The 24272-nt window shown below is 49.4% G+C and overlaps 2 protein-coding genes across 3 annotated transcripts in view; both read left to right on the top strand.

The window, feature by feature from the left end:
• The first annotated feature begins 7254 nt into the window (after positions 1 to 7254).
• LOC125085497 (T-cell surface glycoprotein CD1c-like) overlaps positions 7255 to 24272 on the top strand; it is a 41854-nt gene continuing 24836 nt past the window's right edge. The window contains exons 1-6 of one of the 2 annotated variants that reach the window (XM_047703903.1): positions 7255 to 7354; positions 7877 to 8143; positions 8804 to 9082; positions 9287 to 9565; positions 9902 to 9992; positions 10137 to 11200. In XM_047703903.1, the coding sequence (XP_047559859.1) occupies positions 7294 to 7354; positions 7877 to 8143; positions 8804 to 9082; positions 9287 to 9565; positions 9902 to 9992; positions 10137 to 10158 (999 nt within the window). In that variant the 5' untranslated portion in view covers positions 7255 to 7293 and the 3' untranslated portion in view covers positions 10159 to 11200. Of the gene's footprint in view, positions 7355 to 7876; positions 8144 to 8803; positions 9083 to 9286; positions 9566 to 9901; positions 9993 to 10136; positions 11201 to 24272 lie in introns of those variants that run through there. The other variant, XM_047703902.1, reaches the window with a different exon arrangement.
• Positions 20348 to 23585, top strand: LOC125085502 (T-cell surface glycoprotein CD1b-like). The gene is made up of 5 exons (XM_047703912.1): positions 20348 to 20779; positions 21446 to 21724; positions 21937 to 22215; positions 22544 to 22637; positions 23308 to 23585. Exons 1-5 carry the CDS (start codon positions 20386 to 20388, stop codon positions 23327 to 23329), a joined length of 1068 nt encoding a protein of 355 aa, XP_047559868.1. The 5' UTR covers positions 20348 to 20385; the 3' UTR covers positions 23330 to 23585.

Raw genomic sequence — 24272 nt, 5'->3', positions numbered from 1 at the left:
AATGGGCATGTCCAGGAGGAGCGGGGCCAACACAGACAGTTCCACTGTTTTGGACATTGTTGCTTTGGTACCACAAAATGTATAAAGTGGATGGACTTCTTGGGAAAAAAAAATAAAATAAAAAATAAAACCTGTTAAATTTTATTTTGCAAAACTAAGGCTTTCTGATCAACCAAGTATAAACTGAGTACAGTTTAATTCATAATAATAAAATTATATAAAAATAAAAAAATAAAAAATAAGCTGAATAAGAAATTGAGAGAAGTATTTGGAATTCTAAAAATAAAATGTGTGTATACCCAGATCACTATGGGGAGGTCTTTAGAACAGTGCTCAGTGAGATGTGTTAGTAAATGAAGCTCACAGCGTAATACCTTTCGTGGGAATTGAAGTTGTATACCTCGGAGCACCCCATTTTCTAAGAACATGTAGAAACAGAAGGACAGCGCATCCGTACAGGAGAACGTGGGGAACAGACGGGAATGGGCCTGAACACGAGGAAGTTTACAGAGGAAGTCTGCTCAGACCAAGTGATGACCAGGGGCCACGGATGGAGGAGAAGGGTTAGTTCAAGCCCCTGCACTTGAGTCTACACAGAAAACACAGCAGAGGAAAACCAACGTAGGAAATATTTTCAAATTAAGTTCTATAGAATAAAGAGACGGGATTGGGATAATGATTTGCACCAGAGATAAAAAACTAAGGGAAAAAATAAAAGTATATAATATTATATAAAATATTTCCATTTCTAAGCAAAGAATCAAAATATGTGCAACACCCAAACCCTCTGGTTGAAAACATCAGGATTTTTGTGACCACGGGAGGCTCCAGGCTGGGATAAACTTCTGTATTTTACCTCTGGGTGGCAGTGGAGATTAGAGCAAAGCTTCTGTGTCCTTGTTCCTAAGACAGTAGAAGCTCCCCAAATCAAGGGCTTTGCAAACCCGTGCTTAAGTTCACAGTGACTTGCTAGCTGGTCACTGACATTACTTACAAGATCATGCATGTAAGACTGAGCCCATCAATAATAACACGGATTGAATCCAAGGGACTACACGACTGGTAAAGAAAGATGAGGCCAAAAATGGGATAAATGTTAACAAGTTTCTGATGCTCTGAACACTGGCAGTATGTGGGCTGTAAATTACGAAAGGGATCTGAGGTGACTGAGACAGGGTCTGGAAGGGTCCTGAAAGACGCAGACCGGCAGATCATTTGGGAAAAGTACCGCTCTTCCTGGTCCTCAGGCCACAAAGAAATTCCTCCCATCAGTTCTCAGAAGGAAGAAGCTACTTGGTGCTATGAACAACATTGTCAGGGAAAGTTGGTTCCAACAGTTGCACCAGTTTCCTAGATCTGCTTCAGTATCTTAAATGAAGCAAGGTGATCCCATCAGCCAGCGTTTAAGAGAAAGTGCCCAGCACAACAGGATCTGGCCGGGTATGCCTCTCTCCCACGCTGTGGCGAGCTCAAGGGTTGATTGGACACTCTCTGCAGGAATGACCATGCTGTCTCTGTTGAACCGAGGTCATGATTTTGGGGCAGCAGTGGCGTTTACACTAGATACTCTAACATACACCTCATGTACCACCATTGTACGTTATCTCTTAAATGCAGAGCAGTAGCCCGTAATCAGCGGAGCCGTGGGTGGGATTGGCAACTGGACATTTCTGACGGCGTTTGGAGATCTACTCAAAGACTGTCTCTTGAATCCTAGATTTGCTCCCAGGAGGCTGACGGCATACAGGAGTACTGAGATTCTTCTGGAGGTGAAATTTTGGGGCTACTCCAAGACAGAGGCAGTTGTTGGCCTAATCATGACTCCTTCCATTCCCAGGGCACAACCAACACTACTTCAGCGAGCATGCCAGGTGTGACTTCAGGCAGGAACAAGTACGAGACCTACTTTGGGTATAACGTGTGCTGAGAAAAGCACCCATGGTCTTTGAGCCTTGAGCAGTGTGATTACCCGTTACCTTATTCGAGCGAAACTGCTCGCCAACCGTATACCCGTGTGCCTAAGTGGGCAGATGGATTGTCAAATGGGGCTCCACGGCAGAGACCCTGGTTGTCTCCGGAATCCATTTTCCACTTCCTCTAGAATACATCAAGTCCCATTTATGAGCTGGGCAGGATCAAGGCTGCTCCCTTAGGCCCCCTGTGAGCTGCTGTGGCTGTGTGTCCGTGGTCTGACTGTGAATGTACCACTTCTGTGATGCAGAACTGAGTCAGGGGAGATGGGTGTGCTCAGCCTCCTCCTTTCTCATGATCACCGGCGGGACACTGGGTTTGAAGGAAGGACCTCCAGCAACCTCCTCAGAGGACGGGGTGACCTTCAGAATGAGGACCATGCATGGTAAAGACCATACCAGGACAAAGCAAAGCAAAACAAAACACTAAAAAAAAAAAAAAAAAAATCCAAAACAAAAGAGGAAGCTAGCCACCAAGTCCCTGATCCAACAGAAGGCCACAGCCCTGAACTGCCCTTTCTAGTCTTTTCAGGAGAGAGAGAGAAATGCACTATCTTTTTAAAGATAGTGCTAATTCGAATCTTTAATAAAATAAAAGTCAAATGTGTACTTTCAAAAATATCCTTTAAATGGATATCCTGAGCTGTAGCTCGGCACGATATTTTAGTAAAATTAATACCATAAGCAGAATGACATTAGAATCCCAGTTCAATGGACTTGATTCCTTGTACACGTCAAAGGATTAAGGGATTTTTTTTTTTTTTAAAGAAAATGAACGGATGACGTCAATAGGAAGATGGTCATTGATGCAAGCCAATTGCCATTTTTAAATTTCAACCCTAAGTTTTAGGGTATAAAGTCAGTCTTTGCTGGGAGCGTGGGGCTGTACAGATTGATCATGTAAGCCTCACTCTTACGAGAATGTCTGGCTTCTGTCTGGGAAAACAAACAAACAAACAGTACCGTCCGTATATAACTGCACAGAGAAACGGAAGGGCCAAGCTGTGAGCCATGCGTTCGTTCCAGATTTCAGCCCGGGCGGCGGCAAGCCTTTGCATGCATGGAGGAGGAGACAAGTGGGAGAGGTGATAAAGGAGGAGTGGGGAGCTCCGATGAAGGCTAACGAGAGAACAGTGTGGACACAAGATGGGAAAGCGAGAAATGAGACCCAGGAAAGGGAGAGAGAAAAAGCTTCTGTAAATGGAAATGAAGGTGCACACAGGCCAGGTCAGACAAGGCTAAAGCTGAAGCTGGGTTAGAGAACATCGGCCTCTCTCCTCAGACACGCCCTTGTATTCTGCAGGGGTCCCTGTGGGGTCGATCTTGCCCTCAGTGCTGAGGACGGGGGCCAGTGGAGGACAGAGAATGGAGGCAGGGTGCCGCTGGGAGCCAGGAAGGGGAGAATAACGCGAAGGCGTGTTCATGAGGAAATGAAAGGACCCCAGTAGAAGCCATGTGGTTGTGGGAGGCAGCGAGATTTCTCAAACAGGGAAGTGGGCAGATCCTGAGGTTTGGCAGGGAGGGGATGGCAGAGCAGGGGTGATGAGATCATGTGAGCTGCGATCCCAGTGGGAGCTGAGGAGAGCTCTCTCCGAGGGGCCAGCATTTCCCCATGGAGGTGAACCTGGGGGACAGGCAGGGACGAGGACTTCTGGGCACCACTGAGGCAGACAGAGGAGCCTGGGGAAGGCTGGTGCCTGAGGCCGAGCACTGGCTACCCTTGGATGGCCAAGACTCTCACCTCTGCCTGCATTCTGATGGCAGATGGCCCCACCCATCTCAGACCATCCTTTTGGGACGGCGTGTACCCACAGGCACTCTCACCCCCTTCTCTGCCCACGTCAGTATGAGACGGATATACTCAGGAGGAGTCCAGAGTGTTTCTTGTGCAAGTAAGTGAACTATTTTAAGCACAAGCCTGATATGAGCTGTTAGGGTACAGAGTCGACCACCCCTCAATTAGACAGAGAACACTCTCGATAATGCAAGTCACACAGTGAGGTTTACTTGACAAGCTTAAGCTTGGGCCCAAGTATACCCGACACAGCAGAGTAGGGACTTGGACCCTGAGGCTAGTTAAGGCAGGGGTTTTTATGGGTCATTATAAGAGGCTTGGGGTAGGGGGAGGAGGAGAAGTTTCAGACTTTTCTGCAGTAGGCTGATTAGCTGTTGCCGGGCTGGTTACAGGGTTAGGTACTTTCTTGGAAGTGTTTACAGGGTTAGGTATAGCTGTTTTTCCTGGAAGTGTTTACAGGGTTAGGTATTCCTGTTACTAAAACAGGGTGGGGGTCTCTGGAACTAAAGTAAAGTAGGGGAAAGTTCAGCCCTTGGGCCTGAGATGGCTGCCCAAGCTAAGATGGCTGTACTTATGCTAACCCACTCTTACAGAGCAAGTTTACATTAATTTGGCACCGAGGCAGAGTGCCCAGTAGATGAAGACGGTGCGGGCTGCCCCGGGTCACGCTCCAGCAGGTGGGAATGAGGTCAGAGGGGAAGAGGCACGTGAAGTAGCTGGTAGCAGGCAGGGGATGGCTCCCAGGAACGCAGGTTTCCAGCTTCTGTTTGGGTAACTGGCTGGACACAGCCCCGTTCTGGGCTGAGCTGTACCTGCTCTCCTCATTCCCCTGGGGCCGAACTTCCCCACATACTTCTCCTGTCCTTCATCACTCCGTATTCTTTCCTGGGGCAATCACATGGATTGCATCACGGGTGAGTCCAGGAGAGAAAAGGGGTGTAAAACAAGTCTCCACGCCTTCTTCCCATGCCTGCAGGGTCATCCCGGTCTCCTCTAGCCTGTGTAGATTCTGGCAGCTTAGCCCAGCCTAATCCCACAGTCACCTTCCCCAAGTTCTTGAGACTAAAGTGCAAGACAGGGGCGCCTGGGGGGCTCAGTGGGTTAAAGCCTCTGCCTTCGGCTCAGGTCATGATCTCAGGGTCCTGGGATCGAGTCCCGCATCGGGCTCTCTGCTCGGCAGGGAGCCTGCTTCCTCCTCTCTCTCTCTGCCTGCCTCTCTGCCTGCTTGTGATCTCTGTCAAATAAATAAATAAAATCTAATAAATAAATAAACTGCAAGACACTTTGAATTCCAGGGAATTCTCTCTTCCTAGCTTACAGACAGCCGCCTTCTTGATATCTCCTCACATGACCTTTCCCTGGTGCCAGGGGACAGGGAGAGAGGCAGGGAGAATGCTGTTTCTTCTTGTGAGGTCCCCGTTAGTGTCTTGTGTAACCACAGTTACTTTCTAGTGGTCCCATCTTCAGACAGAACCCTACTGGGAGAGGGTTAGGCCTTCGGTATATGAATTTTGTTGGGGGAGGGGCACAAATAATCAGTTTATAACAAGACCGCTTCATTTGGGGTTCACTGTCAGCAGAACCACTTGGGCTGCACACGTCACGGGAAGTCACTAGCGGCTTTATCAGAAGCAAAGCTGACAATCTGATGGACGATCTTGTGCTCTGTATCTCTGCCTTGTTTGGTTCTGAGCTCAGGAAGGGGGAAGAAGGCTCATTACCTGGGTCTACAGGCTCTATGATACTAACCAGTATGGACGGTTGGGTTGCAGTCATAAGTAAGCCTGAGGATCTCAGCGGCTTGCTTTCTGACACCAGCACAGAGCACGCGGCCTCTGTCTTGGGGCCGTCATCCCAGGCAGTGGGATGTCCGAGCTCTGCAGACCAGGTGCTCCGAGGCCAGCATGGGGTCTATGTCTGCAGCACCACACATCCCGCCGGCTGGTCCTCCGTGGCCCTAACCCCCCCGGGAGGGAGCAGGAGGGCTGTGTGTTTCCTACGGAGGAACGTGATAACCAGACGGCATCCGGCGGGCTGTGGGTTCCTAACACCAGAGATTGCCACTGACAAGAAGGTCCAGGGGACGATGGGATCTGGGGGCCGTGCAGGATCTGGGTGGGGCTGAAGTTGTGGTTGGTAGTTCTTGGAGGAGTTCGTGGCACACAGAAATCGCCCCATATCCGTGGTCGTAATAGAAAGAGCTCGCTGATGGCAACTCCAGCTTCACTGCTGATGCTGCCAACTGTGGGAGAGAAATGGCTGCAAATGGGATTTCAGTCAGTGTCCGCTGCGCTCTGTGAGCTCTGGAAGTTATTAAACGGAGCTGTAATAGCGTGTGGCTTGGGTCTTTAAAAGATGGGCGCACGTTAACCAATCAGAACCATTGACAAATCCCCTGGCACTTCTCAGTGTATCTTCGAACACTCACAGACACCACTCCTCTTTGACAATGTGTTTGTGTCGGATCACAGTCCTTACTGTCCGTGAGAGCATTCACAACCTCCCCTTGCGTGGGTCACCTGAAAAGCTGCACCTCTGACCCCCCAGTCCCTTGCCAGACACATTGTCCACCACATCCTCAGGCTGGCAAGCTCAGCCCCCTCCCAAGACTTCAAATTACGAACACTCCAGCAGCCAGGAGGTCAAAAGGCCTCTCTGGAGAACATCGTTCCTGCACCTGGGACGCTAGACCCTGAAATGGCAATTATCATGATGTACTTCATTCCTTGGTTTAAACACACCCGTCCATCTCGGTATGTTCACTCGCCTCCTAAGACACTTGGTACCAGGCACGTGCTGGGGGACTTTCTAGTGAGTGAACTCACTTTTCTAGTGAACTCAAGAGGAGGACATCTACTTTGTATTTTTGATGGTCTTATGCTCTGGGGTGGCTGCGCTTTCATCTCTAAAGACAGTAGAGAACTGGCTATGGCTTAGACATGTGCCTGGGGAGATGGCAGAGCCTAAGAACCCCGGTCCTCCCATTTAAAAGGAGCCAGCGAGCCTCAGGGAAGGAGACAGGTGGAGGGAAAGAGGGGGCCGTGAAGATACTGACAAGGGGAAGAGGAGGATGGAGTGTCCAGATAGGAGGCAGGAGGGCACACAAGCAGAGCTAGTGGAGAAACTGGAACTCTGATCTGTTAGGACAAGCAGGGCTCGGCGACACCGCGCTGTTCCTGTGTTTTGTTGTAGTGAGATGCGAGTCTCTGAGAGGTACAGAGACTTTCCAGCGTCACACACAACTTCGAGGAGGGAATCGGGCAGGGGGGAGGCTGAGGACGAGGAGAGCAGCTGGAAGCCAGGCTGGAGGACAGCTTTGGTCTGAGCTGGAGAGGAAATGAGAGCCAGAGTAGGAGGCTGGAGGTTGAAGGAGCAGCAGATCGTCTTTTGTTTCAATTAGCAGTTGGTGGGGGGCACGGCTTGTTGGTGGAAAAAGGAAGTGAGAGCAGAAACACCGAGGGGCAGGGCTGCTGAGAACAGAGGGAGCTGCTGAGAACAGAGCCAGCTCCAGAATTGCCTGCAAGTGACATGCCCTCTCTGGAGCTTGTCCTGCTGGCTGCTCTTCTCCTCGGGGGTGGCAGTGCGGAAGGTAAGAGCTCTGTCCGCTGCCCAGTCCCTGATCCAGGTGGGGTGTGCTCGCCTCTCCCAAGGCAGGTCACGGTTCTCAGGTCACCAGAGTGCTCAACCCTGAGGGTTCTTGTCTCCAGGTAAGGCTAACTCTCTGAAAGGACGTGGTGAGTACAGGGCACCAGGTGAGGGAAATGCCATCACTAGCCCAGTCATAACTTGTCTCCCGCCCTCCCTCCTTCTCTCATTTCCCCCCTCTCTCCCTCTTTCTCTCTCCCTCACTCGCTCCTCCTCCCTCTGTCTCTGACTCTCTCTCCTTCTCTCCCCCACCTTCTCTCTCTGTCTCTCTTTCTCTCCCTCTCTCTCCCCCTTCTTCCCTCCCTCTCTCTTTCTGTCTTTCTCTCCTTGCCTCCTTCTCTCTCTGTCTCTCGCTCTCTCCCCAACCCCACATCTCTCATAACTGGCTCACTTTCCATCTTCTCCTTCCTGCTTGCCTCCCTTTTCCCCTTAAATTACCTGACCCTCTACCCTTCTCTCTCCTCAGCCGCCCAGGAGCACATCTTGTTCAGTGTCATCCAGATCTCATCCTTTGCCAACCAGTCCTGGGCACAACATCAGGGCTCAGGTTGGCTGGGTGACATGCAGAGTCAAGGCTGGGACAGCGAGTCTGGCACCATCATTTTCCTGCACACCTGGTCGAAGGGTAACTTCAGCGATGAGGAGATGATAGATTTGGAGCTGCTGTTCCGTGTCTACTTCATTGGATTCACTCGGGAGACGCAAGAATACGCAGGTCAAATGCACTTTGGATGTGAGTTCAATCCAGTCCATTAAGGAAAGCCCTCAGAAAATTCCTCTATTTCTGGGCAACATCCCCATGCCCTTCTGGACCACTGTTCTGTATTCCTGTCCTGCCATAAACATCTCCATGCATACACTTCTTGGGAGTCATTGCAGATGTTGACTCCTCAAGATTTCCTGGACTCTTGCTTCTTCTGACTCCTTTTTTTCTTGTGTATTTTCATCTTGCCCCAGTGGTCGCCCTTCTGTGGTAAAACACAGAGACACACAGTTGTCCTCCTGCCTTAATCTGTGATCTCTTCCTCCATTCAGTATCTTCCAAGGTCTACGTCCACAACCCAACCCCCATTACGGCCCATGTCATGTGCCCCGGAGAGCTGTACCTGAGGCTCCTTCACATGGGCTCTTGCCCCCACCCTCACCCTCTGACCTGCAGCTCACCTAGCATTTCCCTGACTTCTTCGAGTCAAATTCTTAATTCTTGGCATGTATCCTTTACAGCCCGTTCCCCATCCCACCAATTCTCTTCCTTGTTCCTGATCAAACACATCCTTGGCTTATGCCCACACCCCTATAAATTCTTCTTGCTCCACTTTTTAATAAAGTTCTTATACTGTTTCTCTCATTCACCCCTCCCACAAATCTGTTTCTCCTTCTTCCTTCTTCCTAGATCCTATTGAAGTACAGGTGAGAGCTGGCTGTGAGCTACATCCTAATGACACTGCGGAAAGCTTCTTACAGGCAGCTTATGGTGGATCGCATTTCCTGAGTTTCCAAGACATGTCATGGGTGCCAGCTCCAGAGGGTGATAGCAGAGCCCAGAGTGTCTGTGACCTCCTGAACCAGTATGAAGGCATCAGAGAAACAACACACAGGCTCCTCACGCACACCTGTCCCCGATTTGCCCTGGGTCTCTTCGATGCAGCGAAGGCGGATTACAAGAGGCAAGGTTTGTACACCCCTTTCCTGAAAGACTTTTCCGTATAAGTCTTGTCCCTTTCTACCATCCCTTTCAAAGTTGGAACAAGGAAGAATTCAAGACAGATAGGGTTGCTGGGTACAAGTTTCCTAATCTTGTGCACACTGATGTGGCTAAAGACCCCTAAGCTGTGCACTAGAGACCCCATCTGAATACCCCTCATGCCTTCTCCAGTGAAGCCGGAGGCCTGGCTGTCCACTGGCCCCCGTCCCGGTCCCGGCCGTCTGCTGCTGGTGTGTCACGTCTCTGGCTTCCACCCAAAGCCTGTGTGGGTGATGTGGATGCGGGGTGAGCAGGAGCAGCAGGGCACCCAGCGAGGCGACATCCTGCCCCATGCTGATGGGACGTGGTATCTCCGAGTGACCCTGGATGTGGCGGCCGAGGAGGTGGCAGGTCTGTCCTGTCGAGTGAGACACAGCAGTCTGGGAAACCAGGACATCGTCCTCCACTGGGGTGAGAAAGATGGGGTCTGTAGGTGTGCAAAGGTGGTTGTTGAGCATAGAGGTTAGGGCAGAGGAAGGTTTCATGATGCCAGACGAGGTGGGAGCAGTATCAGGACGGAATGAATGAGAGTGACTTCAGGAGTGTAGGGATGGACCGATGGAGCACAAGGGGCGCAGATCTGAGAGACTTAGGCAGAGATGAGCAGGTGTGAGAGCACAGGGACAAGGCCGGTGGAAGACGACATTCGTACCCAGCGCACATGTTGAGGTGGGGGGAAATCAGGGGGCAGAGTAGAACTGGCAGTGGGTGGAGAATGACATTGGTGTGTCTCTCCAATACCCACAGGACAGCACCTTTCCGTGTACTTGATCCTGTTGGCTGTGACAGTGCCCCTAATGCTTCTGGTAGCCCTCGTGTTGTGGCTTAAGAAGCGCTGGTGAGTCCTTTGTGTTTCCTCCTCTCCTCCCGGTATCTTCGTTCACATTCCATTTTTACCTCTCTTAGTGTCTGTCTCCTGACACTCCCTCACCCTCACTTGCTGCCTCCAACGCACCCAATAGCTCCCATTTCTCTTTCACAGCTCCTATCAAGACATCCCGTGAGTTGCCTCGCCATGCCTGCCCCAGGGCCCCGGAGCCTAGGACCACAGAGTGATGGTGCTGTTCCTTCCATCTTCCATTTAATTTTTTCCCTGTTTCTGCTTTATAGTCGCTTGTTCACATGAACGAGTTTCATTCTGTAACTGTGTGGAATGTTTTCCTTGTCTTCTCCATCTGTTCATAGTCCTCCTCTTTGGAGGCCCGTCTGGATTCCATCCTGCAAGGCGTTCCCTGACCCGCAGGTGGGAAGCCCTTCAACTCTGCTACAAGTGCACCTCACTTCTACGCTGCATATGGTCACTTGGGTCTTTCTTCCGCTTCCAGGGTGCAGGCTCCTCCGGGACAAGGTCATGATGAAGGTTCATTTCCTGTGTGTAGTACATGCTCCGTGAAAATCAAACCGAAACAAACCGAACCCACATTAGAGTCAGTGTCGTGCTGGTAGACTTTCTTTGTGATGTTCCTCCCTCATATGGCTGTAGCCTTTGAAGGGCTGACACTTCCCTTCTTGTACCAGTGTTTCTTAGTTGGTCCAGAAATCCCACATTCCTTTCGCTTCTTCATTTTCTCCCTAACTCTTAAGGAAAAATGCAGGTTACAGATCTTCCCTGGCTTCTCCTTTGTCTATGCAAAACTGCATGTCTGGCCACGGATAAGCAGAAAACTGTGACGAGCTTTGCTCTCTCCTTGGTATGTGTGCAACGTTCCACACCTCCAGGAATATGAAAGAGCTCCACATCCACCATGGCTGACTCATTTCCCTGACATCTGTGAAACTTCAGTGGCTCCAGTCTTTGTGTCAGCTGGAATCACTGCTGTAGGCAAGAGTCACATTGACCTTTGATTCCTGCCACGGACTGCTATGTTTCCTACAAACTCCCCGGACTTGGGCCTCCTCGTGGAGCTCCAAATTTGGCCTTCCCTTCTGGTGACAGCAAGACTGCAGGTCCTCAGCCTCTGGGATCACTGCGCCAGGGGTGGGGGAGCAGTTCTGGGCTGGTCACGAGGGTACAGCAGTTTCTGAATAAAGTACTTCTCAATCTGCTGCATGCTTTTGGCCATTTTGTGGAATTCTGAAATGGTTTATTCAGAATTTTATGCCCAGTATTATCACTGATCTTTAGGGAGAGAGTGTGCTGAGTCCCTTACCTAGCCATTTGGGGTGTCCTGCTCCCCATAGACAGTTTGTAGCATTATAAATCAAACGAGGGTTTCAGTTCCTCCCCATTGAAAGTGAAACACAGCTATACGCAGAACCATTTATCAAGCTGGTGACAAACCACAAGTCAGGAACTATTTCAAAAGACTTTAAAGCATAACAATTTACTTCTTTCCAGTGATATACCCCACGGTCAGAAGATAATACTTAAATTGTTTTTGATAACTGTATTGCTCATGATAGTGTTGGTGTTGTCCTAAGCCCTCTTGCATGTATGGTCCAGCGGGATACAGGGTAGAGTGTGGGATGGGTGACTATGTAATTATATCAATCTACCAGCAACCAGGATTTTCTGTAGGGGGAGAAGAAGTTGTTGTGAGATAAATGAGTAAAACTCTGTGCTTCTAGACATAAGTTGAAAGTATAAATATGAACTCATTACAGTATTCTTTTTTCCCCTCTGTGTCAATCTTCTAATGTACCGATGTTAAAAAAGGACAAAACAGAAAGAGTTTTACATTGACCGAGTGGAGATCATCCATTCCATACAGCCGTGTTCACAAACCCTGTGGCCAGACACAAAGTCAGGGCAGGTCCTGGGGTGCCTGGGCGGCTCAGTCGGTTAAGCTTCTGCCTCCGGCTCAGGTCATGATCTCAGGGTCCTGGGATCGAGCCCCACATCGGGGGTCTCTGCTTAGCAGGGAGCCTGCTTCCTCCTCTCTCTCTGCCTGCCTCTCTGCTTTCTTGTGATCTCTGTCTGTCAAATAAATAGATAAAAATTAAAACAAACAAACAAACAAAATCAAAGTCAGGGTCGGTCCTGCTCAGTCCTAACCTCAAGGCTGAGCCGTCCCGCCTGTTCATGTAGGATCAGTGCATTCAGTGAGCAAAGCCAGGCTTCTCGGACCTCCGCTTTCCCTCTCCCCTTCTGAACCAAGAGGTGAGAGACGAGCCGGCAGAGGTCATGGCATTACCCAGAAGGAGGCGCCAAGAGCAGCACTGGCAGCTTTCTTCACTCCTCGGGGCTCCGCGCCCACAGAGTGACTTTAAGAGACTCTGCGCACAGATGTGATTGGCTCCAAGTGCGGCTATTTTGGTCTGAACCGTGAGGGTCACGGCAGACACAGAGTGGGTGAGTGGGAGGGGATGACCAGAGAACGTGTCACAAATGTTACGTCTTCAGAGAAATAAGGTAGGTAGGTCCTGCTGCTCCCAAACACCGTGAGGCAAGGAGTGGCTCAAGCCAGGGTTTTGCAAAAATAGAATCTGCGTGCTGAGGACCCCACTTCCCATGAAAGCCAAAGGCCCTGGAACAGAACGGCGGAGAGCCTTTTTTTAATCCCCCACATTAAAATGACGGCTAAGTTCATTTTGGGGAAAAACAGAAACACTAACCCCTCCTTTCAAGCTTTGGTGGTCAGCAGAAATCTGGGCTCTGAAGAGTCACAGACACCCCTGCCCTCCCCCCAGGTTATTTACAGTAGTGGCCGCTGTATAAATGTGTTATCATGGGAAATGCGGGAGCAACAATGTGCGTGGTGCTCCGTGTGGGCAGTTTACTGCAGGAGTGGTGCCCAGCATCGCAGCCCCCACGTGGGACAGTCACGCACAGGACCCGGGGTTGGGGTGCTGGGGGCGGGCGATTCCATGTTCCATGGATAATGGCACGAAGGGAAGGCCAAACGGTAAGGTATAGGCACAGCATTGGGAAACATCCCCTCCAGACATTGTGCTAGTAAAACCTTAAGAGCCTGAGAGCCTGGAAGGATTGAGAAATTCTAGAGAAGTAAGCAAAAAACAGCAAAAAGAGGGTGGAAGGGGTCAAAGACGCGAGAGCTCCTTGTGGGTGTCGAAGGGTCCTCTCTGTCCCCAAGGGCATTTTCTCGCTTACATGGACTGGAGAGGCCTGTGTCAAGGGCAAGAGCGTCTCGTGGTCCTTCCTGGTACTGACACGCAGCAGCTCCTGGGGTCACAGATGTATCACAAACACAGAGATCCCTGGGCAGTCTGACAAGGTGGTTTCGGGGTTCCCACTGGGTTGTCAAGGAGTCTACAGCCATCTTGCAACCCACACCAGCGCCCAACCTGCCAATGTGAACTGAGAGCACGTCTGGGCCTTGCTGACCCCATGATCCTCCTCGATAAGGACATGGTCTCCGACACGTAAAGGAGGAATGAAGTGCCTTTGTTGTTGAATTTCTGGAAAGGTGGCCTTGTGACAGCAGACTTTTCTGGACACAGTGAGGTCCAGCCCTTACACCTGTCACACTCCCTCAGGGTGATAGTCACTCGTCACAATGGTCTTGCTGGTCTGGTTTCCACATAACGCTGATGGGTGACTGTGCCCCCAGATGCTGCCCTCTGTGCTGAGACTTGCCCTGGAGCTACTTGCCCAGCCCCATGGCCACCAACTGCTCTCTGAAGCCTTGTAGAAGTTGGCTGGCCTCTCCATATACCTGGGATTCTGCACAATATTTATTCTTTAAAAAAAAATAAAAGGTTCACTGCTTAAAAAGCCCAAAAACCAATACTAAGCTGGGTCTCTACTTTTCCATTACAAGGGACCAGAGAGCCATGCGGAGATGACTGATTGCTAGTTTGGGGCAGCAAGCTTCTGATGAAGTTCTAGAACATAGTTGAGTTTCGGTGGGACAAGGTCCAGAGCCAATGGCTAAGAAAGAATTCTTAAGACATCTCTGGTGCAAAAAAGTGGTTTATTAAAGCATGGGGACAGGACCTGTGGGCTGGAAGAGCTGCTGCACCAGGCATGTGAGGGATGGTCTATTATATACTTGTAAGTTGGGAGGGGGTTAAGGATGGCGTAAGTCTCTAAGGAATTTTGGAAGCAAGGTTTCTAGGACCTTGAGGGGCTAGCTATTGTTTGGGAAAAAGGTTATTTATTATCAGTAATAAAATCTCATGAGATCCTTTAGATATCTATCAGTGGGCCATATGCTTGGGAATGATTGTTGACACTATCTTGGAGGTTTAAAGATCAAGTTTCCTAAAAGAATTGTTCAAGTAGACTTACAGGATCCTGGTTGGGGGTAGGAGGTCAGTCAGGCTAGGATTGCCCTTTGCCCTTAGCAAAGCCTTAAGGTGGGAGTAGTTGAGTCCCTAGCGGAGAGTCACTATGCCCTGTTTTAAGGGCTTGTCAGTAGGTGAGGAAATTTAATAATTTTTCTTCTGCCTCTGTTTCCATCATCACTTCTACTGGAGTCCGTAACAGCTCTGTTGCCCCACAAACAGATGGAGAGCTCAGCGAGGAAGGGGTGTTGTGAATTCAGAAGCAGGCTGACTTAGAAAGGATCCCTTATGCTCCACAAGTAAGCAAAACCGTATGATAATTGACTTTCTCCGTTTGACTAATTTCACTCAGCATAATCTCCTCCAGTCCCATCCATGAAGGACATTAGGAGAAGGAAAGAAAAGTGAATTGGGGGAAATCGGAGGGGGAGAGGAACCATGAGAGACTGTGGACTCTGAGAAACAAACTGAAGGTTTTGGAGGGGAGGGCATGGGGAGATGGGTGAGCCCGGTGGTGGGAATTATGGAGGGCACATATTGCATGGAGCACTGGGTGTGGTGCACAAACAATGAATTTTGGAACACTAAAAAAAAAAATTAAATTAAGATGATAAAAAATAAAAATAAGGGCAACTGGGTGGCTCAGTGGGTTAAAGCCTCTGCCTTCGGCTCAGGTCATGATCTCAGGTCCTGGGATCTAGCCCCGTATCGGGCTCTCTGCTCAGTGGGGAGCCTGCTTCCCCCTCTCTCTCTGCCTGCCTCTCTGCCTACTTGTGATCTCTCTTTCTGTCAAATAAATAAATAAATTAAATATTTAAAAAAAATAAAAATAACTGATAACTTTATATCAGGGCATATCAGGGGGGAAAAAAAAGGAAAGGATCCCAAATCAAGATGGGACAATTAGAACCTCACAGAAACAATGACTAGGATGGAGTCAAGCATTTCAAATACGCTGACATTCCTGCACTTGCATCAGGAAAAGTAATTCATTGGTCACCCGGGAAGCTACACAAACAGTTCGTTCTCTTGAAGACTGGCAGATAAATGGAAAAGATCGAGCATTTAATCTGTCTTAGGCTAGCTCAGCATAACGAGACAGTTATTTAGGAGAATATATCCTTTTAGAAATACTTTAACTAATAAAGAAGGTGGAATACCTTTGTGTATCCCCTGGAGAAATACCGGATGTAGGCCAGGTGGTGTCAAGGTGTGTTCAGGGGTACCTGGGAGCTCCTGACCCCTGCCCAGAGGCTCCATGAGTTCAAGACTGTTCTTACGACAATACCACGAGGATGTTTCCGTGTGTATTGTTCTCCGGAGACTGTAGGCATCAGATGGGATTTGGAAGCAGTTATGAAAATATAGCTGCCTTCTATCAAGTCAAATATTAAAGAGAATGGCAACTACAAAGCCGCTATTATCACTATGTTTTTTAAAATACACATTCAGTTTATTTTAAGTTAGTAAATAAACACATATTCTATTTTATTTTTATTTTTTTTAAGATTTTATTTATTTATTTGACAGAGAGAGAGAAATCACAAGTAGACAGAGAGGCAGGCAGGGTGGGGCGGGGTGGGGGGAGCAGGCTGCCTGCTGAGCGGAGAGACTGATGTGGGGCTCGATCCCAGGACCCTGAGACTGTTGGGGCCAATTCCACAATAAAACCTGTTAAACCCCTAGGGCCTGCCCAGGTCTACTTAACCATAGAAACTCCATGTTGCCTAGGTAGAGATTTTGTTGTTTAATAAACGCCTCAGCAGTTACTGATATCAGTTCCAGGTAACCGTTACTAAAACACACACCTAAAACAAGGCCAGACAGGTGGAAACATCTAATCAGCCAAAGCCACATACGTAGAGGTCTGCAGTTGTGCCCTATAAAACTAGCTTGTAAGACTGAGGGGTCGTTGCTTTCTTTGGAGGCAGCCCTGGCCGGTCAGTCTGACTTCTAATGCTTGGCATAGAATAAAGCTTTGCATAACTTTCACTTTGTCTCAGTCTCATTCCTTTGATAACAGACCCAACAAGACCACGACCCGAGCCAAAGGCCCAGGCTTAACCCACTGAGCCACCCAAATGCCCCAGTAAATAAACACATAATTTAAAAACGTATTCGTTTTTCCTTCTAATACAGTAACTGTGTAAAATGCTAACCCTCTCATGTGGTCGGGGGAACGTAAAGTGACTGAGCTGCTGAGGAAAATGGTTTGGCAGTTCCTCAAAAAGTTAACCAAGAATCAACCATTTGACCCAGACTTTTCACCTCTAAGTATAACCCCATAACAACAGAAAACAGATGTTCCAACAAATATGGGTACGCAGCAGTATTCACTGTCGTGAAGGAAGAATCAGCTCAAATATCCATCTGCGGATAAAGGGCGAGACAGATGTGGTAGATACGGAACATCATTCCATCATAGAAAAGGAAAGATACAATGATGCAACGTGGATGAACCCAGAAACACAACTCTCTGTGAAGGAAACCAGACCTGACAGTGCTCGTGTTGTGTGTTCCATGTATATGAAAGTCTCAGAATAGGTAAGTCCATGGACATGAGGACAGTTATCAGTTAACAGGAGATTGGCATGCGGGAGGGCTGGAGGTCGCGGATGCATATTGGATGTGGGATATTCTCTTGCAGAGACAGACGTTTTTGGGAAGTCGTTAGAGCTCATGGTTGCACACCATTGAAATGTGCTAGATGCCCCTGGATTGAACACTTTAAAACAATTTTATATTGTATTTCACCTCAATAAGAAACCAAATAAGGAATTAGATAGTCACGCTGTGATGTCATATTCACACTATGGTATGAAACTCCGGACTTTCAGTACAAGATGCTCCATTTTGAAAAGAATGGAAGGAAATGTGGAAAATCTTTGGAGATGAAAAATGGCCTACAAAGTCATAACAAATAGAATACTAGAAGTTTCCTCTTCAACAGTAGGTTTGGGATGATAATAAGCTAGAATTTGGCACTTGAATTTGAAATTCAGACATACCCAGACCTGTACACGCTGTTGGGATTGTGTGGACCTCACCGCATGCATTCTTCATAGACAGACGGCAGCAGAAAGCAAGCACCCCCCCCGCAGGAACAACATCACATAAACAAAGAAGAAGTCAAAACCCAAAAACATGCAGTTTGGTTGGACCCACCAAGAAAGTAAAAAACAGTGGGTTTTCTGCTCAGTCTATCTCAGAAATTCGAACCTCTCTGTGTCCCAGTACTGGGGAGTTGGGTCACTGTCACAGGAGTCAGCCCCTTGAAGATCAAATTTGAGGTTCTTTCTGACTCTTAAGCATCTGTGGGCCTTGGGCTAAATTAAGCCAATTGTTTCCTGAACTTACAAGGGAGTCCGTGAACTGACTCCCAAGTCTGGGACCGGGCAGGATGGGCAATGAGAATTTGGATGGTGAGGAGGTAGTGCAGAGCTGCTGCAGATGCAAACAGTAGGTGCCCCATTAATACTTGCTGGATAAATGAATGAGTGCATAATAAACAAGTAGGTCAAGACACACGTGTAGTTTTTGGATCTGTTGTTAACTTTTATTCTTTGGTTAAAATCACAGAACTTGAAAGAAAGCAATACAACGGGCTGCCCCTTTGCTCACTTTCCTCTGGCCAGTTTAGGGCCCCCAGGTGCTGTGACCAAGACTCCCACGCAGAATGCACACAGCAGGGGCCTAGGGCAGCTGCCTGCGCTTCGAGGGAGGGGCGCCTGCTGGCCCCTAGTCTGCAGAAATCTCACGTTTGGCTCCAAGATGTTTATCTTCTTTGCTTTTGGGGTAGAATTTGAGGGTTATATTCCTATTGTGGGGATCTTGGAGGACTCAGAGGTAAGTTTTCACCCATTAATCCTGTTCTCTCTCCTTTTCACCAGCAAAGGCAGGACCTCGTCATCTGAGCTTCCTGACCGGAGTACACTGGATGTCCAGAGATCCATGTCCCCTCAGGCTTTTGTTTGGGAGCCACGGGCCATTTGGGGAGGAGAATTTATAGCCTGAGTGTGGAGAAGCTGTGTCACAACTAAGCTCTGTGTGTACCTCTTGCAGGAACGCCTGAGGTCTGGTTTGCATGGAGCAGGTGTGGTGGTGGTAAGAGGGGCAGCATACAGTGGGGAGGAGAGAGGGGTGGCAGAAGCACCTCTTAGGTGCCTGGCCCGGGAATGAGGCTGAAGTTCTCAGGTTCCCCTTGAGTGTGCACCAGGATACGGAGGGCAGGCACTCACGGTCATGCACCGGCATCCTCTCCCAGCCCAGCTGCCCTGCCTCCCCGTGCTGCCATGTGGCTCTCAGGGGAGTATCTGTCCTGTGGGAGAATCAGTCTGCTCACTGTGCTCACACACCACTAAGTTTTAACATATGTGCATGCCAGTGAACCAACAGCACAACCAACAGAGTCTTGGGTGCTCTACTCAGACTCAAGGCTCGCAGAGAAAAGAAAAATGACAATGTTGACGGCAAGTAAGATTAAGTCTCTGCTGCCATTGGCTCTGACCCAAAAAGCGAATGAGCTTCTAAGAGGAATTGGATTCCCGGAATATTGCCCTGGCTCACATACGTTGTGATCAGTCTTGGATAAAGGCCACCCTTAATATCGTGAGCCATTTATTTCCAAGGCATAGAGATCGTTACAATCCTCATTTTGCATTTTTCATCTACATGAATGGATCATCTTGGTGAAGGCCCCTATGCTTGGATGTTATTACCACCTTTCTGCTAGATGATATGTAGATCTATGCAAATTTGTCATTTCTTCCTGATTGGAGAAAATCCAAGGATTCTCTTTACAGCTAACATTGATTAGGGACCTAATAGTCCACTCAGCGATGCTCTATATATTGTTACAATGTGCCAAGGGCATTCTCAGAGAAGACAGGATGGCATCTTAGGACAAACGCCTCTAAACTTTTGGTGAGAAGTGACAAGCTCCTTGGTCACCTAGTGATCTTTCATTTAGTGTCAGAAAGGCCAAAATGCAGATCGAGGTTGGAGAGAGGCTCTATTGCTTGTGAACCTTCTAGAGAAATCTATCTTTGACTCCCTAGGTTCTCCGGGCCTCAAGAAGATTTGTTACTCCAAGCTCCAAAGCTAGAGAGCTACTGAAAAGAAAACCATATGCCAGTAGAAAATGTCACTTTCACTCTCACAAATGGCTGTGTTTTAAGATCAGTTTTGTTGCATTGTACATGGCAGTGTTGATTGTATTTGATTTGGGGTTTGGATCTGTAGCACGGCACTCTGGGTGGTGTCTGCAACACCTTGCCTTTTTGTGAGTGATGGTCAATATACACTCCCCCACCATGAGAACGTGGATGAGAGGGATGAGGCAGAGGGATGACACGAGCAACAGGGACAACAGGGACCCTGAGGACACAGGGACTGGCGACAACAGAGGGCCAGTGCAGAGAGACTGGGAGAAGTCTGAGCTGGATGGATAAACCTAAAGCTTCCTTCCAGGTCAGAGTGAGCTCCAGGAGCTGCTGACATGACCCTCTTCTTTAGGGTGGAGGAAAGACAGGACTGGGCCGGCAACGTGACCTATTAATGTCACGGCAGCTCTTCTCAGATAGTAAGTACGAAGGGACTAAAGACAGGGAAGCAGCAGAAGGCCGGGGAAATAAAAAAGTCAGTGTTACAGTCGGGCTGGAGTGGAAACGAGAGGCGAGTGGGAGGCCCGGGCTGTTGGAGGTGCAGCTCTCCTCTCCTGGTTGGCGTGTGTATAACTTGCTTCGCTCAAAGCCCAAATGTCAGACCTGGAGATCTGCCAGCTGAAGAGGAAGTCCCTGTTGAGCTCTGAGCAGAGCTGCTGAAGCCTGAGACCAGCAGTGGCTCCAAGAGTCTCTGGGGAGATGCTGCTCCTGCTGCTGGTGCTGTCCATGGTTTTCTGCCTGGGCCAAGGCGGTGAGGAAGGTGGGCAACAGGCCACACCAGCATGGGGACGGGGTCCAGATAAAGCCCCGGAGGGTCAGGCTTCACCAGCCCCGCCCACCACCCTCCAGACCGGGGGATGGGGTCTGAGGCCCTGGGGACGAATGTCTTGGACTCTGTTGCTCTTCAGACCCTGGGTCCCTTTTCTCTGGATCTTCCCAGTGTCCGTCCTCTCATCGTCCCCCGCTTCTCCCTTTCTCCTTACGTTTGTCACCCTTCCATTCCCCACAGCCTTTCAGGGGCCCACTTCTTACCAGGTCATCCAGATCTCGTCCTTCACCAACAGCAGCTGGGCCCAGACCCAGGGCTCGGGCTCGGTAGGCGACGTGCAGATTCACGGCTGGGACAGTGCCGCGGACAGGGCGGTCTTCCTGAAGTCCTGGTCCAAGGGCAACTTCAGTGACGAGGAGGTGGCGGAGCTGGAGGAGCTCATCCAGGTCTATCTCAGCGGGTTTGTCCTGGAAGTGCAGAACCACGCCTCCGAGTTCCAGATGCAGTGAGTCCAGTCCTCTGACGCGGGGGCTCTCAAGGACTTTCCTCTCCCCTGCTTCAGGCTACGACTCCCTCTAATTCCGACCCCCCCACCGCCAGCCAACACACCCACTTCCTGCATCACCCAGCTGCACGCACACACTTCTCTGGAGAAGTTGCACCCCTGACCCCACACCCCCACAGAGCATTCCACACTGGTCCTGCTGCCCACCCTCTGCTCTGCCAGGTGAAGGAGTCCCTTTGTCACAGCTCCGGGTTGGCTCCTGGGTAACTTGCTTCTTTCAAACCCCAAGCAGGATGCCCCACTTGTCTTCCGCAATGCCTGAGCGACCGACCTCTTCCTACAATCCCCCTCTTGGAGGCTCCTGCCTGGCCCTCTTTCCAGTGCACTCCTCCTACTGACCCTGGATGGCTGGCCCCCAGCCTCCACACTCAGCCCCCTCTCCCCTCTGACCTTATACGTCATCTCACCTCCTTCTCTACCGTTAGTGACCTGTGCATGCTCCTCTCCCTGGTTCTCAGCTTCCTGAAAACTCGGATTGCTGTGAGAAGATTTGGGCTCATCATGTCACGCCTCAGACCTTTTGCATCACCCAAATCCCGAATCCCAGGTTCTTCCCTCATCTCTTTCTTCTTTGCTTCTTAGTAACTGTCCACTTTCCTTGTGCCTAGACCCCTTTGAGATCCAGGCCATAGCCGGCTGTCAGCTGCACCCTGGCAGGGGCACTGAGAGCTTCCTGCGGGGGGCTCTGGGAGGACTGGACTTCGTGAGCCTCAAGAATTACTCCTGTGTGCCCGCCCCAGAGGGCGGCAGCAGGGCACAGCGCATCTGTGAGCTCACTAGTCAGTACAAAGGCATCCGGGACATTGGGGAGAAGCTCCTCTTTGAAACATGCCCTCGGTATCTCCTGGGCGTCCTCGATGCAGGGAAGACAGAACTGCAGAGAAAAGGTTAGTCCCATTCCCCGCTAAGGCTTTTCCCTTTCACTTCCCACCACTTTCCTTAAATTGAAGAGGAGGTACCTATGAAGAGAGGGACTTAATCAATAATCTGGTTTCCAAAGGAGGAGAAGGGGTCACTGTCCAGACTTGTGAGTTTCCAAATCCCTGTCCTCTAGAGTAGAGTCATGATCTGATACTCTCTCTGCTCCTTTCTGCCTCAGTGAAGCCCGAGGCCTGGCTGTCCGTTGGCCCCCGTCCCGGTCCCGGCCATCTGCTGCTGGTGTGTCACGTCTCCGGCTTCTACCCGAAGCCTGTGTGGGTGATGTGGATGCGGGGTGAGCAGGAGCAACAGGGCACCCAACGAGACGACGTCCTGCCCCATGCTGATGGGACGTGGTATCTCCGAGTGACTCTGGATGTGGCGGCCTGGGAGGCAGCTGGCCTGTCCTGTCGAGTGAGACACAGCAGTCTGGGAGGCCAAGACATGGTCCTCTACTGGGGTAAGAAAGAGCTGGGGCCCAGCTGGGCATGGGGGAGATGGTCCTCAAGCATAGAAGGAGGCACTGGCCACAGGTGGGTTGACCCATGAGAGGGGGCTGGGGAGGGACAAGAGGAGGGATAGAAGGAAGGGAGAAGGATGGAGGGATGGAGGGGGAGTGGTAGGGAGTCAAGGGGGGGAGGGGGAGAGGGGAGGAGGGCTAGAGTAGGGGTGGAGGGACAGAGGGGACATACATCAAGAGTAGGTGACCATCAAGTAGGAAAAGGAAGGCCAGAAAATTCAGAGAATGGGTTTTGAAGTGACATCCTGCGTCCTTCCCCAATTTTCAGGAAACCCCATCTCCGTTGGCTTGATATCATTGGCAATAATAGTGCCCCTCTTGATCCTTTTGATTGGTCTTTCCTGTGGGTTTTTGAGACGCTGGTGAGTTTTTGTTTCTCATCTTTTTTGTCTGCCTATCGGCTCTTTCAACCATTGCCTCAATCACAACACCTTAGCCTCAGTCTCTCTACCAGACTCTCCCCTTTCTTCCCAGTCCCATCTTCCTTACATAAATCTATCGTTTAAATTGTGGTAAACCTACCCTCATAAAACTTAAAACCTACCATCTTCACCATCTTCAAATACACAGCTTAGAGGTATGAAGTACACTCACATCTTTGTGCAACTGATCTCTAGAGCTCTTTTAATCTTGAAAAACTAAAAGTGTATACACACTGAACAACACCTCCACCGTCCCTGCTCCCCAGGCCCTGGCACCCACCATGCTATGCTCTGTCTCTAGGAATTTGATGACTCTGGAGACCTCATATAATTGAAACCTTTAGGAGTTGTCTTTTTGTGGCTGGCTTATTTCTCTCAGCACAAGGTCCCTGTGGTTCATCCATATTGTCCCACGTGTCACAATTTCCTTCCTTCTCAAGGCTGAGTAATGACATTCCTTTGCACCAACACAACACACTGTTTATCATTCATCTTTCGATGGATGCCTGGGTTAATTCCATGTTTTGGCTCTTTGTGGAAAATGTCACTGTGAACATGGGACCACAAGTGTCTATTCTGTAGAGATATTTTTTGCTTGTGTTCTTCACAGGTCATATCAGAGTATCTCATGAACCCTTGTCATGACTCCTCTTCCATCTGGAAGAAGCACCCAGAAGCCTAGAAGCTCAAGCCGTCAGCCTCTTATTTCATCAAACAATCCTGTTATTTGATCATGTCGAGTTCCCATAGGATGCAAGATAAATCACTACTTACAACTAACAGAAAAGTAATAGAAAACCGTCAATTTATTATGAGATGGTATCAATAGTACGGTCGCCCTGATCTACATGTGAGATGTGGAAAAGAATGTGTCTTAGAATAAACGGAATATGGTATACAACTTGTGGGTGATGTCTCTTTGGTTTTCTATTTTAAAGCTTTTTTTGTTCTGCTTCTGCTGAAATGTCCTTTGTCAAAGTAAGCTAACGAAAATCATGCTGCGATGGTTGTATTTGCAGAGCTGCTGAGCATGCTTGCCACAATGTCTCTGTCTCTGCCTCGATGACTTTCTAACCCTGGAGGCACAGCTGAGATGCTTCTTCCTCCAGGAAGCCTTCCTTAGTGCTACAGCGGAAGTGTGGCATCACGCAGAGATCTACTTCACTCTGTACCCATGGCGTTGAGCTACTTCTGACTTTCTTCTCCCTTTACTTGTGAGTTCCTTGAGAGAAGAGCTTGCCCCAGGTGGATCTCTGGCAAGATCTCTTCTGTGCATGAGCATTTGCTCATTAAAAATGGTCTGAGTTGATGTCAATTGCCACATTGACGGGCTTTTTTTTCAAAGTTTATAGCTTTTCTTCTCCCCAACCCCGTAGTTGATATTCTCAATTTCCCTCTTTCTAAGATATTTCTCAATTACAAAAAAATACCATGCTCTACTCCTTTCTGCCCTGAAGCCTACTAGAGAAAATCTCTCGAGTCCTCGCTGTGACCACAGTCCAGCTGCTGAGATTCTGGACGGGCCCCTGCTCCCCATGTTCCAGTGAGGAGGAGAAGCAGGATGGAGGAGGGCGG

This window comes from Lutra lutra, chromosome 15 (genome assembly GCF_902655055.1).
Source record: "Lutra lutra chromosome 15, mLutLut1.2, whole genome shotgun sequence".
Taxonomy (NCBI): domain Eukaryota; kingdom Metazoa; phylum Chordata; class Mammalia; order Carnivora; family Mustelidae; genus Lutra; species Lutra lutra.
Note: the sequence above shows the minus strand (reverse complement) of the source record. Positions and strands in the feature narration are given on the sequence as shown.

What these genes read in the sequence shown, in the direction of transcription:
- LOC125085502 (XM_047703912.1), top strand. Translation starts at nt 20,386, where the DNA reads ATGTCTTGGACTCTGTTGCTCTTCAGACCCTGGGTCCCTTTTCTCTGG. An exon ending in CTCCGAGTTCCAGATGCAGT is followed by an intron (nt 20,780 to 21,445) that starts GAGTCCAGTCCT and finishes CCTTGTGCCTAG; the next exon opens with ACCCCTTTGAGATCCAGGCC. An exon ending in AGACATGGTCCTCTACTGGG is followed by an intron (nt 22,216 to 22,543) that starts GTAAGAAAGAGC and finishes CCCAATTTTCAG; the next exon opens with GAAACCCCATCTCCGTTGGC.